We start from the raw sequence: 18,343 nt of genomic DNA, 5'->3' as shown, positions 1-18,343 counted from the left end.
CAGAATCATCTGATATCAAGAGCACAGTAACAAAACCTTCATTTTCAGGTTATGACACGGGCACACAACCTTAAGACCGGCAATTTTTTATGAGACTTACGAATCTGACATAAACACAATACCAAACTAGCCGGTTAGAGTTGAAAAATATGGCATGTTTTATTAAATGAGTCAGATTATGTGATGTAGGACAAGAATTTCATCTTGTTCCCGAGATGCTTTTATTACCAAGGGGACTCATCTTGACATCGGGACTGTTAACAAACGGGCTTATTCAAGAATAATCTTATCGTCGGACAAAAAGCTTTATCAAAGAGTTATTAGCAAGCCAGGACGAAAAGGTTTTACTATCGGAACCAAACAATCGGTTCCGACGAGTAAACTACTTTAAGCGGGATATTTTGTATTGTCGACACCAAGTGGACATGAGGACAACTAATATCCGGCAGTAGAAGTACAAATGGAAAAGGCTATCGGCCGGGTTGATGAAGAGTGAGAAACGACCAACAGGCATGAGTGGGAAACTACCGGCGGAACTTTTAGTACAACCGAGAATTAATTAATTAGTTTATGATGTGGCGACATGATTGATTTTTTACATCCATAACAAATATCATATTAATATACCAATTCAAAAAGATTTAAGCAAGAAAGGAAAGGGTCAGCTACCATATGTCGTTCAAGAAGGAAAGAACAAACTATTAACAGATTATGATTTGAAAGATATTCTGCATAAGACATTTTCCTAAATTTCCTAATTCCTCTTCTAAAAGATTCTCATATTTAAATTGACATAATCGTTAATAATTATCTTAGTTATTATATTTTCCCTTCGTTGTTTATTTCATTTCTTAGAAGATTTTACTCTTTAGTAGCTTTAGGATATTTCCATATTTCGGCCTATGTAGCCACCAAGTACTTCCATAATTTGTTTCTTTTGTTTTATTTCTATGCTTAGAATATTTTATCCTTTTGTAGTTTTAGGGTTTCATTATAAATTATGAGCAATTGTAATGAAATAAACATTTTAGTTTTTGCTATCAATAATATTTTAAAGTTATTTTATCAACGTGTGTATTGAGAACACAGTTTCTCTTTCACGTTTATCGTTTCTCACTACGTCATTATGAGTAACCTATATAGTCTTGTATACATGTTCCGACACGATCCAAACCTGACACACGACATAACAACTATGGTCAGTGGTCGATACCAACGAAGGACTTGGACCCCTACCACAGGAAACACAAGGGACTTGGCCTTCCATAATATTCAAGCTCTTTCGGTTTTTTTTTTTTGTAAAAAAAAAGTAAAAATAAAATAAAAAATTATATATATGAGAAGAACTCTCACTCCCAATGTTAAAGCCAACAAAGAGGTCAATCCAAAGACATATAAGAAACATGAAGTCCATCTATATATACTACAGTAAAGAATTACACACTGAATGTCCAAGCAACGAGTTACTAATAAATGGCTACAAAGTGAAAGAAAAAATCAAGTAAAAGAAGGTACTAAACTCTCTCAAACGTACGTGACATTCAAATATCCCCACCCATGGTGTAAAAGCCTAAAAAAACAATCTAGTGAGGCATGTAAGGAGGCACGAAGCCTAGTCTTTCTGATGTATAAACTACACCCCATTCTCTGTTCTGGCGGCATAGGCATTAGCGCCATTCACTCCATTCCCATACTCGGGGTATTTCTCAGAGCTAGTCTGTTTTCTTTTGATAACAATGAACCAAGTAAAAGCTTCCAATAAAGCTGCAACGACGCCCATGAAAATCAGAATTCCGCTATATATCTTCTTCCACTTCTTCTCTGGGGCCAAGATATCTAATCCCTCGTAGATGTTGATGATGCTTAGGATAATGACAGAATATCCGACAGAATGATGGTATATGTTCCAATATAACCTGTATTTGTGATCCTTCTTTGGCCTCAAAAGCAGGGCAAACACCTACAGCCATGTAGAGAAACCGTAAGAAAGCTACAATAAACACATTATAAACCATGCATGAAGGAAAATCGTTACATGAATTATTTACATGATGCAGTTAAAGTGTCCCATTTAAGATGATTTTAGTCCTGCTCGGAAAAAGCCATAGGCAGAGCTAGATAGGACAAAGTAGGCATTATGCGAAAAGCACTGAGACGAAAAGAAGTTGAAATTGTTGGCAACATAGGGCCTTGATATTACATATTAGAATTCATCAATGCATGTCATATTGCCTACTCACTGCCATGATGACAACCTGATGTGCTACTTGTTAAATCATCATGAAAATATGGAGTACCTGAAGTGATCCAAGGCAGAAGAGGGTTATGCCGATGTTTCTATGAGTGTCATACTGATTAACACTAGAGGCTTCGCTGCCTAGTTTTAGACCCGTTGCCCATCCAGCAACCCCAATAACATAGGCAGAAGTTTGGCACGCAATATGCAGGTAAAACCATGCAGGATCTGCTGACTTGAACACCTTTAGGTACCTAGCAATCATGGCTCCCAAGGGCATCAGAGTGCCCCAACTAACCGCGTTTAGTACTCCGTGAACCTGAAAATATTCAATCCAAATATTGAAACAATTAGACCTATGAATATAGTTAGAATCCAATTAAAGGGTATGTTTGTTTTCTGTGTTCTTTTTTGTGTTCTCAACTCGAAGTCGTTGTTAACAAACAACACAAAACACAAAACTGTTTTCACATTTACGTCCTATAAGAACAATTTTGCAAACCAAAAACAAAAATCTTCCCCCAACTGTTCGTGTTATTGAGAACATGTGAAAAATGACCAGAAAAGAATCTTGTTTTTGTTTAGCTAAGAGAGGAAACATGGTTGCCAGAGGATAGAATTGAACACAACTACATATTTGCCCCAGTCTTAGAACCATTACAAAGATTATAATTATACAATAGATTTTTTAACAATGATCTTTTTTTTCTTTTTACTTTTAAGCTTCAAATATTAAGCAACAAATGGCCTTAGAGATTGAATTACTTACATTCTGTCTTCGTTGCCTTGAAGTGAGTCCACCTCCTGAGGAGGTTGTCGCCTGATCATCCAGAAAATTCAGAGAGCCCGCTGATTTCATGTTTTCTGAACTTGAAGCGGTATTATGGCTACTAGGACTATCTCCGCTCAGAGGACCTTCTTGCCAGACTTGGTTCACCGTTGTGCCACTACCAAGCGTCAGTGTAGCAAATATAGTCATCTCACTATTCTCAAAGGTTGCAGAGAGATTTGAAACCGCAAAGCTCAAATCACCCTCTGTCAACGTAGATATTCCATATCCAGACACAGGGGATGTGTATACACGCATGACTGAACTGGAGTTTTGATACGCCACAAGGGCTTGTGCTCCTACCATTCCTGATCCTGTAGGGTTGATGGCCCAAGCAACCCATCTCGAAGTTGAGGTTCCTGTGTGTCTATACGCAATATCAACCTTGTTGGTTGATTGGTCATAGCTCCAGTGAAGGAAAGCACTCAATACAGGAAGGTCTTGGCATGAGGGGAATACCCTGTTGCTAGAGAAAGTATAGCTCTTGCAGGTTTGAGCGAATGATGAGGCACATAGAGAAAACAGAACACAGGAAAGCAACAATGTTGTCAAACCTTTTCCCATATTGGTGTACTTTGATCTTTGCCTAGAGAGGGAAACAAGTTCTCAGTATCTGGGTATGTGCCAGATGATACCAAAACTTGTTTCCTGAGGTATTTTCTCTATCTGGGTTGCAAGGCTTTGGATCAAAAACTAACAATTTACAGCAAGATTCCAAAGAGGAGATGTGAGGGAAAGAGAGGAAAGGGTGTTAAATATTGTTGGAAGAATCGACTTTGTAAAACTCAAACAAGTTATGTCTAGAAGGTGTTTCTGAATTCTGACTCTGATATTTGTCTTGCTGTTGGTCCAATATATAGAACTCTGAAGATTAAATACTCAGTAAAATAGATGGCAATCATGGAAGGAGTCAAGGAAGAGATGTGAGGGAAAGAGAGGAAGGGGTGTTAAATATTGTTGGAAGAATCGACTTTTTTTGACTCAAATAAGTTTTTTGTTTAGTGGGTGACTCTGATACATGTCTTGCTGACGGTCCAACATAAAGGAGTCTGAAAATTAAAGACTCAGTAAAATAGATGGCAATCATGGAAGGAGTCAAGGAAGTTTTGTTTCCATCCACAGCAGCTTCTTGGGGACACCTGCGGCTGCAAGTTCCCAAGAACCAGTTCATGTTCATGACCATCCCCACGCGTTGAATTAGCAATGAGGAACGTGCTAGTGTCTATTAACAAAGATTTTAACTTAGAGCCTTCTAGAGAAAAAAGAGAGATCCTTCTAGAGAGCCTTGTTTTGCCGGGGAGGGAGGCTCTCTCCTCGCGGCTATATTTTGTCTCTCCCTTGTTTTTAATGAGTGGAGGTTAGTTGTTCTCTCAATCATTTGGGCCGTAAAGTTTTGTTACCCAGTAAAATCGGTGGGGGCTGATTTTTTACTTGCCCTTTTGGGCTATGGTGGTTTGTGTTTTTTTTTGTTGACTTTTTTTCTTCTCATTCTCTAATAGGAGGTTCATCTTGAGATGTCCGGCGGGGAGTCGTTGTTATCGTTCGTGTCACCAGTGGAGTGTTAAAGACTCAGTAAAATAGATGGCAATCATGGAAGGAGTCAAGGAAGAGATGTGAGGGAAAGAGATTCCGGGGTGTTAAATATTGTTGGAAGAATCGACTTTTTTTGACTCAAATAAGTTATGTCTAGTAGGTGACTCTGATAAATGTCTTGCTGATGGTCCAATATAAAGAAGTCTGAAAATTAAAGACTCAGTAAAATAGATGGCAATCATGGAAGGAGTCCAGGAAGTTTTGTTTCCTTCTACACCAGCTTTTTGGGGACACCTGCGGCTGCAAGTTTCCAAGAACCAGTTCACGTTCATAACCATCCCCACGCGTTGAATTAGCAATGAGGAACGTGCTAGTGTCTATTAACAAAGATTTTAACTTAGAGCCTTCTAGAGAAAAAAGAGAGAGCCTTCTAGAGAGCCTTGTTTTGCCGGGGAGGGAGGCTCTCTCCTCACGGCTATATTTTGTCTCTCCCTTGTTTTTAATGAGTGGAGGTTAGTTGTTCTCTCAATCATTTGGGCCGTAAAGTTTTGTTACCTAGTAAAATCGGTGGTGGCTGATTTTCTACTTGCTCTTTTGGACTATGGTGGTTTGTATTTGTTTTTGGAAAATGTTAAATTTACAACACCAACACAACAACTACACAACAACCCCTCACATGAGGGTAGACCCCACACACTGGGGCCCACCCTCATATGAGGGGTTGTTGTGTGGTTGTTGTGATGGTATTGTGTATGAATCAAATCCCTTTGTTTTTTGTTGACTTTTTTTCTTCTCGTTCTCTAATAGGAGGTTCATCTTGAGATGTTCGGTGGGGAGTCGTTATCGTTCGTGTCACTAGTGGAGTGTTTTGGCCGGACTTCATATTTTTCTCTATTTTCTGAAGCCAGATCTATGCTTTTCCATTGGCTTCTAAGAGACATGCACCATTCAAATGGATCCACTGTTGTCTTTTGGTCATGCTGTCGTTTGCATCAGCTGTGTAGGTTTTCGGTGACCGGGGCGTGGCCATCACTCGCCAAGAAGGTCTTCTTCTTGAGCAGCGCGTGACGGTCACGCTCCTCCTTTTTTTGCCATGCAAAGATAGCGCCCAAAGACAGGGAGACCGATCTGCTATTTGGTAGTTCCGAAGGCAGCGTGTGTATGGTGATGACAGTGCCCCTATTGCCAACTTGGGTTGAGTTTTCTGTTAGATATGTTTGTGTATTCCTTTGTTTTTATTGTAAGAGGGGGCTTAAATGTAATTCTACTGAAATTTGTGATTATGTTTAGACAGCTTTTTTTAATTCAGATTCTTCTGACTTAGAGTGTGGAGGGTCTGTCCCTCATTTCTCAACTTGTATGCCTTCAGACTTTTCAAATTTAATGATAGCACATGCTAATATGCTAAAAATAAAAAAAAAATAAAAAAAAATGAATGAGGAACGTGCTACCGCCCATCCCTACCAAGCCATCTTTCCCCCTGACCCCTTTTGTTTGTTTTTTTTTTTTGGATTCCTCGCAAGTGTGTCCAAGTGAACTTTGAGAAATGCTTCCTTTCCGTGGGTTTTTTACAACGCCCCTTTATTTTGCCTTTGGGCCAAATATGTTGGACTGGGTCTTAAGCCCAATTACTTTCCTCTTGGTCTTGGATTTGTAAGATCTGTTCTACTGGTTGGATCTTTCAGATCCGGACCTCTCTTTTGTACCCCCTATTTTTTTTTTTTTTTTTTTTTTTTCCCTTCTTTAAGTACATGAAAAGAAACAACTAACAACAATGAAAAATGGCTGAACAACCTAATAAAAAGCACTAAAAACTGCAAGAGAAAATATAAATTAAAAGAGAATGCATAAAATGAATAACGCGGCCCTATTGATTATTGGCATGAACACTAAAAAAATTAGCCACTAATAAAGGCAGTTAAAGAATGCGTGGATAAGGGTCTGAATGTAGTACCCCAGATAATTATCTAGGATAATTAAGTCCTAAATTGAAAATTGAAATCTTTTAACTTTTCTTGAATTGGTTGAATCAGGAACGTTCACAGTTTTTTCCCTCATGAACGATTGTGGTCCCCACCACAAATGATAGTTGACGTGTTGAATTGTTTGTCAGAAATTACATCACACACCTTCAGCGTGTGTGTCGAACTGTACCATGAACGGTTGTTTTACCCTAGATTTTTCACGAACGTTTGCAAAAAGTCAAATCAATTAATTCTTATCCACTTCAACCTCTTCACAAAATAGTACCCCCCCACCATTGCCCTCTTCACTTCATTTCCACCCCTTTCAGTCAATAACCCTTAATTAAGAGTGAGAGAATGTTTTGAAGGAGTTTTAGAGAAAGAGAATGCGCTGTCTTGGTTTATATCTTCAAAAGATGTAACCTCCTTAACCTAACTCGTTTCTTTAAGTGATTCTTGCTTTGATTAGTTATTTTCTATAACCTAGTTTACTATTTTGGTAATATCTCTAGTTAGTTTTGCATCCTTACTTAGTTTTTGTTTTTAATTCTAGATTAGTGTTTGATTAGTAGATTTTTCGTGCTTAATACTACATGAAATTATTATAAAGGTTAAGAATCTATTACGGATCATGTTAAGACCTTAGAATTTGCTTCGAACTAGTTTTATGGCTTTTAGGTTCAAATTTGAGATTTTGCCAAAGCGACGAACATTCGTCCTTCACTGGACAAACAAACTACGTTTGAGACAAATGTTTGCCATTCATTGGACGAACGATCGTCAAACAGGCAGAAATCTTAATTTAAGCTATTTAGGATTTAAGACCTGTTTTAGCTCAAATTTAAGGCTAATGTTTGATTTTTCTCGAATTTCGAGTTGTGGACCCTCAAGGAGATTTGTTGGAGGAGCCATGCGTCACAAGTAAGTAAAACTCACGTGGATACTTATTGTTATTTTTTCGCATAACACGAATGTTTTGTGTATCAAAACATGTGTGTTTACAACTTATATGAAATACCACTTTATTACTCTGAACTCTATTTTGTAAAAATATGTGATTAATGGCAAGACAATAAAATGACGAAATTATGAAAGCATGCATATAAAATACGGTGAAGACCAAAATTGCATCGTATGATATGGTACACAATCTCGTGCAAAAAAATGGTAATAGGCTTACTATTATACATGTTGTTCTTTATAGTCAAAAGTTTATAATGTGTTATAATGGGCTTCGGATCCAATAATTGTTTTGTGAACAGTGCACCATGTTTGAATGGGGGTCACAACTACGGCTTTACTAGTAGCATAGGCCACCTGATGTCACACTTAGTCGGGTTACTAGTATATGACGATATGCTTACATATCTAGGACTATTAAATTAAATTATTATCCACGGTTATTAATTATAACCACTAGATTGTAATTGTTAGTAACGACCATTTAATCACAACCATCAGATCAAGCTTAATTTGATCTTATTGTTGACTTTACTAACTGTCTAATGTATCCAATCATGGATCTACCTTAGAAGCATCTCACAGTCCAGATCAAACCATCCGATCGAACAATCCTAACCATCTAAAAATAAACGATCATAATCTTATCACTCCAAGCTCCAAAACTAAGTGCCAAGCGCTAGCGTGCCATCAAAGTGCTACTAGTGCCTTACAGCCCACTGTCACATTTGCACTATATTCAAGTATACACACAGGTGCGTACACCCAAGCATTGCTTTAAAGCAAATGGTTTAAGTAAGTTGGAACTTTTCAATACCAACTTGACTTTCTTTTCTTTCTTTCTTTCTTTCTTTTTATTTTTTTTTTATTGGTTTTTCGTGTATGGCTCTCTTCTTTCAGAACTCTTTAATACATTCCATTTAAAACATTATGAAACTCCAAATTAAATAAATATACATAGTAATTTTAAAAATACTTTATAACATATAATGTCATGAAGAGGGACAGTAACGACCCCTGCCAATTAATATACGTGTATATATATATGCACATCTCCTTGTGTGTGACGAATGTGTGCATGTTTGTTTTTTTTTTTTTTTTTCCTAAGCAAATTGGGAAATGGTTATAGAGATGGGTGTTTATATATGTATGTCTGTAAGTGTGTACATATGCATATATCTTCATGTGCATGTATGTATCTAAAATCAAAGCCTGTTGAGAAGGTCCACATTGCTTACCACTGGAAATATAAGATGACAATTGGTTACTAAAGGATAATTATCACAATCTCCATCTAATACGATCTCATTCTACATCACCCTTAGCCAGTAAAAGCTGACCTGCAAAGCAGCATATATGTACTGATTTGAAAATTGTTGTTTTACCTTCTCAACAAACTCCATACAAGCTTGTGGCGAAATTTTTTTGCAAGAGATGCTTTAGTGCCCATTTGGTTCAGTGAAACTTTGAAGCATATACCTCAAAAGAACCCGATTGCTCTTGATTTGGCAAGATTTGAGTTTTAAGGCCTATCCAAAGCACACCCTGACCCATTACCATTTACCCCCAGCCTTAAATATTGTTGTTTAACAGAACATAAATTGTCAAGGAAAGAAGCCTTCTTCAGTCCTATGAGAAATGATCTATACTATTAGGCCAAAATATTTATGAGTTCAACATCTCGTTATTGTTTAGCTCAGTATCAACTGATATGAATAGCAGAGTAACAAACCCCATCATTTTCAAAAAACCTTAAGACCGCCAATTTTAATGCAATATGAAATTAGCTCGTGTTTCACCTGCTTTTTTAAATGAGTCGGATTATAATTGATTGACTTATATAGTCTTATACTCATCCATCGACATGACTCAAACCCAACACGTAACACGATAACTACATATGGTCAATTATTGATACCAATGAAGGACTCGGATCTTGCCATATGAAACACAAGGGACTCGGTCTTCCCTAATATTTAAGCTCTTTCTGTCTTTTTTAAAGAAATATATATAAGAAGAACCCTCATTGCCATTGTAAAAGCGAACAAAATGGTCAATACAAAAGACAGATATAAGAAACATGAAGCCCATCTATATATACTACAGTAAAGAATCACACTGTGAATGTCCAAGCAACAAGCTACTCATAAATGACTACAAGGTGAAAGAAAAAATGAAGTAAACGAAGGTACTAAACTCTCTCAAACATACGTGACATTCAAATATCCCCACCCATGGTGTAAAAGCCTACAAAAACAAGCTAGTGAGGCATCTAAGGGGACACAAAGTCTAGTCTTTCTTATGTATAAACTACACCCCATTTTCTGTTCTGGCGGCATAGCCATTACCGCCATTCACTCCATTCTCATACTCCGGGTATTTCTCAGAGCTAGTCTTTTTTCTTTTGATAACAATGAACCAAGTAAAAGCTTCCAATATAGCAGCAACGACGCCCATGAAAATCAGAATTCCGCTATATATCTTCTTCCACTTCTTCTCTGGTTCCAAAATATCTAATCCCTTGTAGATGTTGATGATGCTTAGGATAATGACAGAATATCCGACAGAATGGTGGTAGATGTTCCAATATAACCTGTATTTGTGATCCTTCTTTGGCCTCAAAAGCAGGGCAAACACCTACAGCCATGTAGAGCAACCGTAAGAAAGCTACAATAAACATATTATAAAGCATGCATGAAGGAAAATCGTTCCATGAATTATTTACATGATGCAGTAAAAGTGTCCCATTTAAGATGATTTTAGTCCTGCTCGGAAAAAGCCATAGGCAGAGCTAGTTAGGACAAAAGTAGGCATTATGCGTAAAGCACTGAGAGGAAAAGAAGTTGAAACTGTTGGCAACATGGGGCCTTGATATTTCATATTAGAATCCATCAATGCATGTCATATTGCCTACTCACTGCCATGGTGACTATCTGAGGTGCTACTTGTTAAATCATCATGAAAATATGGAGTACCTGAAGTGATCCAAGGCAGAAGAGGGTTATGCCGATGTTCCTATGAGTATCATACTGATTAACACTAGAGGCTTCGCCGCCTAGTTTTAGACCCGTTGCCCATCCAGCAACCCCAATAACATAGGCAGAACTTTGGCAAGCAATATGCAGGTAAAACCATGCAGGATCTGCTGACTTGAACACCTTTAGGTACCTAGCAATCATGGCTCCCAAGGGCATCAGAGTGCCCCAACTAACCGCGTTTAGTACTCCGTGAACCTGAAAATATTCAATCCAAATATGGAAACAATTAGACCTATGAATATAGTTAGAATCCAATTAAAGGGTATGTTTTCTGTGTTCTTTTTTGTGTTCTCAACTCGAAGTCGTCGTTAACAAACAACCCAAAACACAAAACTGTTTTCACATTTACGTCCTATAAGAACAATTTTGCAAACCAAAAACAAAAAACTTCCCCCAACTGTTCGTGTTATTGAGAACATGTGAAAAATGACCAGAAAAGAATCTTGTCTCTGTATAGCTAAGAGAAGAAACATGGTTGCCAGAGGATAGAATTGAACACAACTACATATTTGCGTCAGTCTTAGAACCATTACAAAGATTATAATTATACAATAGATTTATTAACAATGATCTTTTTTTTCTTTTTACTTTTAAGCTTCAAATATTAAGCAACAAATGGCCTTAGAGATTGAATTACTTACATTCTGTCTTCGTTGCCTTGAAGTGAGTCCACCTCCGGCGGAGGTTGTCGCCTGATCATTCAGAAAATTCAGAGAGCCCGCTGATTTCATATTTGCTGAACTTGAAGCGGTATTATGGCTACTAGGACTATCTCCACTCAGAGGACCTTCTTGCCAGACTTGGTTCACCGTTGTGCCACTACCAAGCGTCAGTGTAGCAAATATAGTCATCTCACTATTCTCAAAGGTTGCAGAGAGATTTGAAACCGCAAAGCTCAAATTACCCTCTGTCAACGTAGATATTCCATATCCAGACACAGGAGATGTGTATACACGCATGACCGAACTGGAGTTTTGATAGGCCACAAGGGCTTGTGCTCCTACCATTCCTGATCCTGTAGGGTTGATGGCCCAAGCAACCCATCTCGAAGTTGAGGTTCCTGTGTGTCTGTACGCAATATCAACCTTGTTGGTTGATTGGTCATAGCTCCAGTGAAGGAAAGCACTCAATACAGGAAGGTCTTGGCATGAGGGGAATACCCTGTTGCTAGAGAAAGTATAGCTCTTGCAGGTTTGAGCGAATGATGAGGCACATAGAGAAAACAGAACACAGGAAAGCAACAATGTTGTCAAACCTTTTCCCATATTGGTGTACTCTGATCTTCGCCTAGAGAGGGAAACAAGTTCTCAGTATCTGGGTATGTGCCAGATGATACCAAAACTTGTTTCCTGAGGTATTTTCTCTATCTGGGTTGCAAGGCTTTGGATTAAAAACTAACAATTTACAGCCAGATTCCAAAGAGGCTATGTGAGGGAAAGAGAGGAAAGGGTGTTAAATATTGTTGGAAGAATCGACTTTGTAAGACTCAAACAAGTTATGTCTTGAAGGTGTTTCTGAATTCTGACTCTGATATTTGTCTTGCTGAGGGTCCAATATATAGAACTCTGAAGATTAAAGACTCAGTAAAATAGATGGCAATCATGGAAGGAGTCAAGGAAGAGAGGTGAGGGAAAGAGAGGAAGGGGTGTTAAATATTGTTGGAAGAATCGACTTTTTTTGACTCAAATAAGTTATGTCTAGTAGGTGACTCTGATATATGCCTTGCTGATGGTCCAATATAAAGAAGTCTGAAAATTAAAGAATGTAAAATAGATGGCAATCGTGGAAGTAGTCAGGGAAGTTTTGTTTCCATCTACACCAGCTTTTTGGGGACACCTGCGGCTGCAAGTCTCCATGAACCAGTTCATGTTCATAACCATCCCCACGCGTTGAATTAGCAATGAGGAACGCGCTAGTGTCCATTAACAAAGATTTTAACTTGAGCCTTCTAGAGAAAAAAGAGAGAGCCTTCTAGAGAGCCTCGCCTCTCTCCCTCCTAACTGTGTTTTTTTGTCCCTCCCTTGTTTTTACCCAGTAGAGGTTAGTTTTTCTCTTAGCCATTTAAGCTATAAAGTTTTGTTCCCCCAATAAAATTGGTGGTGGCTGATTTTCTCCTAATTAACTCTTTTGATCTATTGTGGCTGATCTTTCCCCTAGCTCTTTTTGGCTATGGTGGTTTGTGTTTATTTTTTGTTGGCTTTTCTTATTCTCGTTCTCTGACAGGAAGTTCATCTTGAGACGTCCAGTGAGGAGTCGTTATCGTTCGTGTCATCGGTGGAGTGTTTTAGCCATACTCCATCTTTTTCTCTATTTTTTGAAGATAGATTTATGCTTTTCCATCGGCTTCTGAGAGACATGTGCCACTTAGATGGGTCTACTGTCGTCTTCTGGTCTTGCCGTCGTTTGCGGCCGTGTAGCTTTTTGATGACCGGCACGTGACTGTCACACGCTAGGGAGGTCTTCTTCTTGAGCAATGCGTGACGATCACGCTCCACCTTTTTTCGCCATGCAAAGATGGCACCCGGAGACTGGAAGGCTGATCTGATGTTTGGTAGCTACAGCACGCGCCAGATTTCGGCGATGACAGTGCCCCTACTACCAACATGGGTTGAGTTTTCTATTAGATATGTTTGTGTATTCGTTTGTTTCTATATACAGTCTACCTATAAATGACTCAAATTTTAATAAAATTTTTATTGTAAGGGAGGGCTTTAATGTAATTCTAGTGAGATTTGTGATTTTGCCTAGGTAACTATTTTTAAGTTGAATCATTTTGACTTAGAGTATGGAGGATTTATCTCTCATTTCTTAACTTGTATACCTTCGAACTTTTCAGGTTCAATGATAGCATATGTTAATCCGTTAAGAGAGAGAGAGAGAGAGCTATGAGGAACGTGCTACAGCCCATCCCTACCAAGGCATCTTTCCCACATACCCCGATTTTTTATTTTTTTGTTTTTTTGGTTTTGATTCCTCACAAGTGTATCCAAGTGATTCAAGTGAACTTTGAGAAATGCTTCCTTTCCGTGGGTTTTTTACAACGCCGCTTTATTTTGCTTTTGGGCCAAATATGTTGTACTGGGCCTTAAGCCCAAGTACGTTCCTCTTGGTCTTGGATTTGTAAGATCTGTTCTAGTGGTTGGATCTTTCAGATCCGGACCTCTCTTTTGTACTTGTTTCTTCTTCTTCTTCTTCTTCTTCCTCTTTTTTTTTTTTTTTTTTTTTTTTTTTTTTAAAGTACATAAAAAGAAACAACTAACAACAATTAAAAAGAGCGGGACAACCTAATAAAAAGCACAAAATCTGCAAAAGAAAACATAAATTAAAAGAGATTGCATGAAATGAATAACGCAGCCCTATTAATTTTTGACACGAACATTAACAAAACTTAGCTACTTTTAAAAGCGGTTAAAGAATGCGCGGATAGGAGCATGAATGTAATGCCCCAAATAATTATTTAGTATAATTAAGTCCTAAATTGAAAATTGGGATCTTTTAACTTTTCTTAAGTTGACTGAATCAGGAACGTTCGCAGTTTTTCCCTCATAAACGATCGTGGTCCCCACCACAAATGATTGTTGACGTGTTATATTTTTTGTCGAAAATTACATCACACACTTTCAGCGCATGTGTCAGCACATTTACGTGCCTAGTACTGCATGAAATTATTATAAAGGTTAAGAATCTGTTAGGGATCATGTTAAGACCCTAGAACTTGTTTCGAACTAGTTTTATGGCTTTTAGGTTCAAATTTGAGATTTTGTCAAAGCGACAAACGTTCGCCCTTCATTGGATGAACAAACTGCGTTTGAGATGAACGTTCGCCATTCGTTGGACGAACAATCGTCAAACAGACAGAAATCCTAATTTAAGTTTTTTAGGATTTAAGACATGTTTTAACTCAAATTTAAGGCTAATGTTTGGTTTTTCTCGGATTTCGAGATTGTGGAGCCTTAAGGAGATTTGTTGGAGGAGCCATGCGATACAAGTGCGTAAAACTCACATTGATACTTATTGTTATTTTTCCGCATAGCATGAATGTTTTGTGTATCAAAACATGTGTGTTTACAACTCACATGAAATATCATTTTATTACTTTGAACTCTATTTTGTGGAAATATGTGATTAATGGCAAGACAATAAAATTATGAAATTATAAAAGCATGCATGTAAAATACGACATGGTACAACGTCTCTTGCAAAAAAATGGTAATAGGCTTACTATTATACGGGTTGTTCTTTATAGTCAAAAGTTTATAATGTGTTATGATGGGCTTTGGATCCAATAATTGTTTTGTGGCCAGTTCACCATATTTGAATGGGGATTACAGTTATGACTTTGCTAGTAGCATAGGTCACCCGATGTCAGACTCGATCCGGCTACTAGTATATGACGATATGCGTATATATTCGGGGGCACCTATGTTGTATTACATGCCCATCGGGACAACACCAATCCTGTTAGGAATGGGTTAGTATCCTGGATAGATTGTATGGAATTAAACTATGATGTGATACTCTTGTTACAAGCATATATACATTATATCTATATTACATACATTATCATCTTGTACGATGAAATATTATTCTCTTGTATGTGATTTCAACTTAAACTGAGTTCACCAAATGATAACCTATGTAGCATGTGTATTAGTACTCACTAAGTAGTTGATTTACACTTGTTTCTATCTTTTCCACTTATGAAACATATATTGTTTTATAGATTGTTTTTGTGATGACGAGTTTGGTGCAGCATTTGGTCTTATTGGAGGGAGTCATCAGAATCATCTTTGAGGGGTTTGATGACATTTGGCTGGCGTGGATGTTGCATGGACCATGTGAATCCTGCCGTGATATGATAGATATCCCATCTTTATATTGTATCACATTAAGTGTAGGCTTTGACTCTTATGTTGGTGAATCTTAGACCTTGGTTCTTGATCAGTACTATTTTGATGACAAGTCTTTTGACCATGTTTTAAGAGCTTTGGCTGATATATGTTATGATAGTGTTTTATTTTACTCTGACTATTCTTGTGAGTGTGGATTTTAAAATACTACATTTATTCATTTAAGTAAAAGTCTTCTGATGCAAAATCTCTTTGGAAAGTATGAGATTCCTATGGTCTTGTTCTTCTAGAACAAGATTGGGAGATGAACCATGAAGTTAATTTCACTAGAGCGTTACAATGATCGTCATGAGACCCTTCAACTCTACCGAACTCCCAATGCAATGAACTCATATAGGGGCATAATCCTCATAATACCGTTCAACCCTACCCAAACACCTGGAAGGTAAGCAAAAACGTAAAAACAAATGGAGATACAGAGATTTAAAAACAATAAAGAGGGAACAAAAAAAGCATTTGGTAGACTATTTCCTAAAAACAGAAAACAGTGCTTTTGGCATCTAGACAATTTTTTTCAAAATAATTTCCACTTTGGAAGAAAATAGAAAACTATTTGGCGTTTCAACAATTTTATTTTTTTTTGTTCCATTTTGTGGTTTTTCTACCTATTTGGTGATTTCCAAGCTGATTTGAACAACAATCAGCACAACCCAACAAGGCTATAAACAAAATGATATCCAATCTCAACATGACATTAAATCCACAACAATAAACCAACACAGTGGGTGACAAACATCAAAGTTTAAATAAATAATACATATTACACAACAAAAACCACAATTATACTGCAATAGTCTCCACATTTACCATACACTAGTACAAAAAATAAGACCGTTACATCTACTACGTGTCCCTGACTTATACTTTAAAGGTTCTCCTAAACATGATCACCATCCTACCAAAAAAGGTCTTTCAAGCTATCATAAGTAGACAATATCCGATTTTTATACCTTCAAGCTTCTAAAAGATACTTAGCCTTGAGTGCATTCGAGACATCTTTGGCCGTCAGTTTGCTTTGGCAGATGTCGAACAGAGAGTCCACAATAACATTGCCGATAGATTCATCTTGCCCCCACTCCCACTTCATACTTGCCCATGTATCACCAATTGTCTCATTGTCATCTGCTACTGGTTCTGATGAGGTAAGCACAAAAGCCACCTTGAGACTAGCAAGAAGGAAGTGCATCTTCTTCTACCATCTCTTGAAGAAGGTTCTATAAAATCTTTCTGAGTTTGACGAAGTCTACCGCAAGTTCTTTCAGAGATTGTGGTGCCATGGACACAAAATAATTTCTTGTGATTGTTAGAAAAATAGGATAGTAAGATAGAAAACATAAATGCTCCTAAGGTTCGTTACTGCGTCGCTTTCCTTAAAAAACTATTTGCCCCCACTAGCTTTTGATGAATTGGTATGTAAAAGTTTACAACAAATATTTCTTCATGGTATAATAGAGCCTGCAAAACCTTTGTTGTTTAGTTGCACTTTGCACAAACAAAACCAAGCCTAAATACCCTCATATTTTCTATTCTAGCAAGAAGCTCGAATTTTAAAAATACATAAACTGTTTAAGGAGACAGAAGAAGAAATAATTTTTTTGTGTATAAAATTGGACTGCAGCAGACTATATATAGTTGTGAAAATAGCAATTATTTAATGTATGTTGACTAGCAATCTTTCGTAATTAATAGTAACAACTGCTATTCTAACAGTCACAAACTACTATTTTAATAGTCATTAAATCTGACCATCAAATCTTAATAGATACTGAATTTTGACTATTAGATTAAATTATTATCAACGGTTATTTAATTATAACCACTAGATCGTAATTGTTAGTAATGACCATTTAATCACAACCGTTAGATCAAACTTAATTTGATCTTATTGTTGACTTTACTAACTGTCTAATATATCCAATCGTGGATCTACCTTAGAAGCATACCACAGTCCAGATCAAACCATCCAATCGAACAATCCTGACTGTCTAAAACTGAGCGATCATAATCTTATCACTCCAAGCTCCAAAACTAAGTGTCAAGCGCACCATCATGGTGCCACTAGCGCCTTATAACCCACTATCACGTTTGCACTTTATTCAAGTACACACACAAGTGCATACACTTAAGCATTGCTTTAAAGCAAATGATTTAAGTAAGTTGGAACTTTTCAATACCAACTTGACTTCTTTTTTCTTTTTCTTTTTTTTTTTTTCATATATGGCTCTCTTCTTTTAGAACTCTTTAATACATTCCATTTAAAACAATATGAAACTCCAATTTAAATAAATATACATACTAATTTTGAAAATACTGTAACATCTAATGTCATGAAGAGGGCCAGTGATGACCCCTGCATATATCTTCATGTGCATATATGTATCTAAAATCAAAGCCTGTTGAGAAGGTCCACATTGCTTACCACTAGAAATATAAGATGACAATCTCCATCTAATACGATCTCATTCTACATCACCCTTGGCCAGTATACGCTGACCTGTAAGCAGCCTATATGTACAGATGTCCTGATTTGAAAATTGTTCTCTAAACTTGTCAGCAAACTCCAAACAAGCTTGTTGCGCAAAAATTTTGAATTACGAAATTATCTAGTGTTTGACCTGTTTTTAAAAATAATTCAAATTATAATTGACTTATATAATCTTAGATCCGTGCATCGACACGATCCAAACCCGACACGATAACTAGTAAGTGGTTGAAACCTATGAAGGACTTCGATCTTGCATTATGCAACACAAGGGACTCGGCCTTACCTAATATTTAAGCTCTTTCTGTCTTTCTTAAAGAAAAATATATATATCAGAAGAACCCTCATTGCCATTGTAAAAGCCAACAAAAATGTCAATACAAAAGACATA

At 37.2% G+C, this 18,343-nt stretch overlaps 1 protein-coding gene across 1 annotated transcript; it reads right to left on the bottom strand.

The window, feature by feature from the left end:
• Positions 1-1,395: 1,395 nt before the first annotated feature.
• On the bottom strand, positions 1,396-12,211 carry LOC133861876 (uncharacterized). The gene is made up of 7 exons (XM_062297695.1): positions 11,202-12,211; positions 10,498-10,755; positions 9,834-10,159; positions 4,876-4,898; positions 3,006-3,670; positions 2,298-2,555; positions 1,396-1,960 (listed from the first exon to the last, which is right to left on the bottom strand). The coding sequence occupies exons 1-7, from the start codon at positions 11,823-11,825 to the stop codon at positions 1,634-1,636; spliced, it is 2,481 nt and encodes an 826-aa protein (XP_062153679.1). The 5' UTR covers positions 11,826-12,211; the 3' UTR covers positions 1,396-1,633.
• Between the last annotated feature and the right edge of the window lie 6,132 nt (positions 12,212-18,343).

This window comes from Alnus glutinosa, chromosome 2 (assembly GCF_958979055.1).
Source record: "Alnus glutinosa chromosome 2, dhAlnGlut1.1, whole genome shotgun sequence".
Taxonomy (NCBI): Eukaryota; Viridiplantae; Streptophyta; class Magnoliopsida; order Fagales; family Betulaceae; genus Alnus; species Alnus glutinosa.
This window is presented reverse-complemented; position numbering and strand designations above follow the sequence as displayed.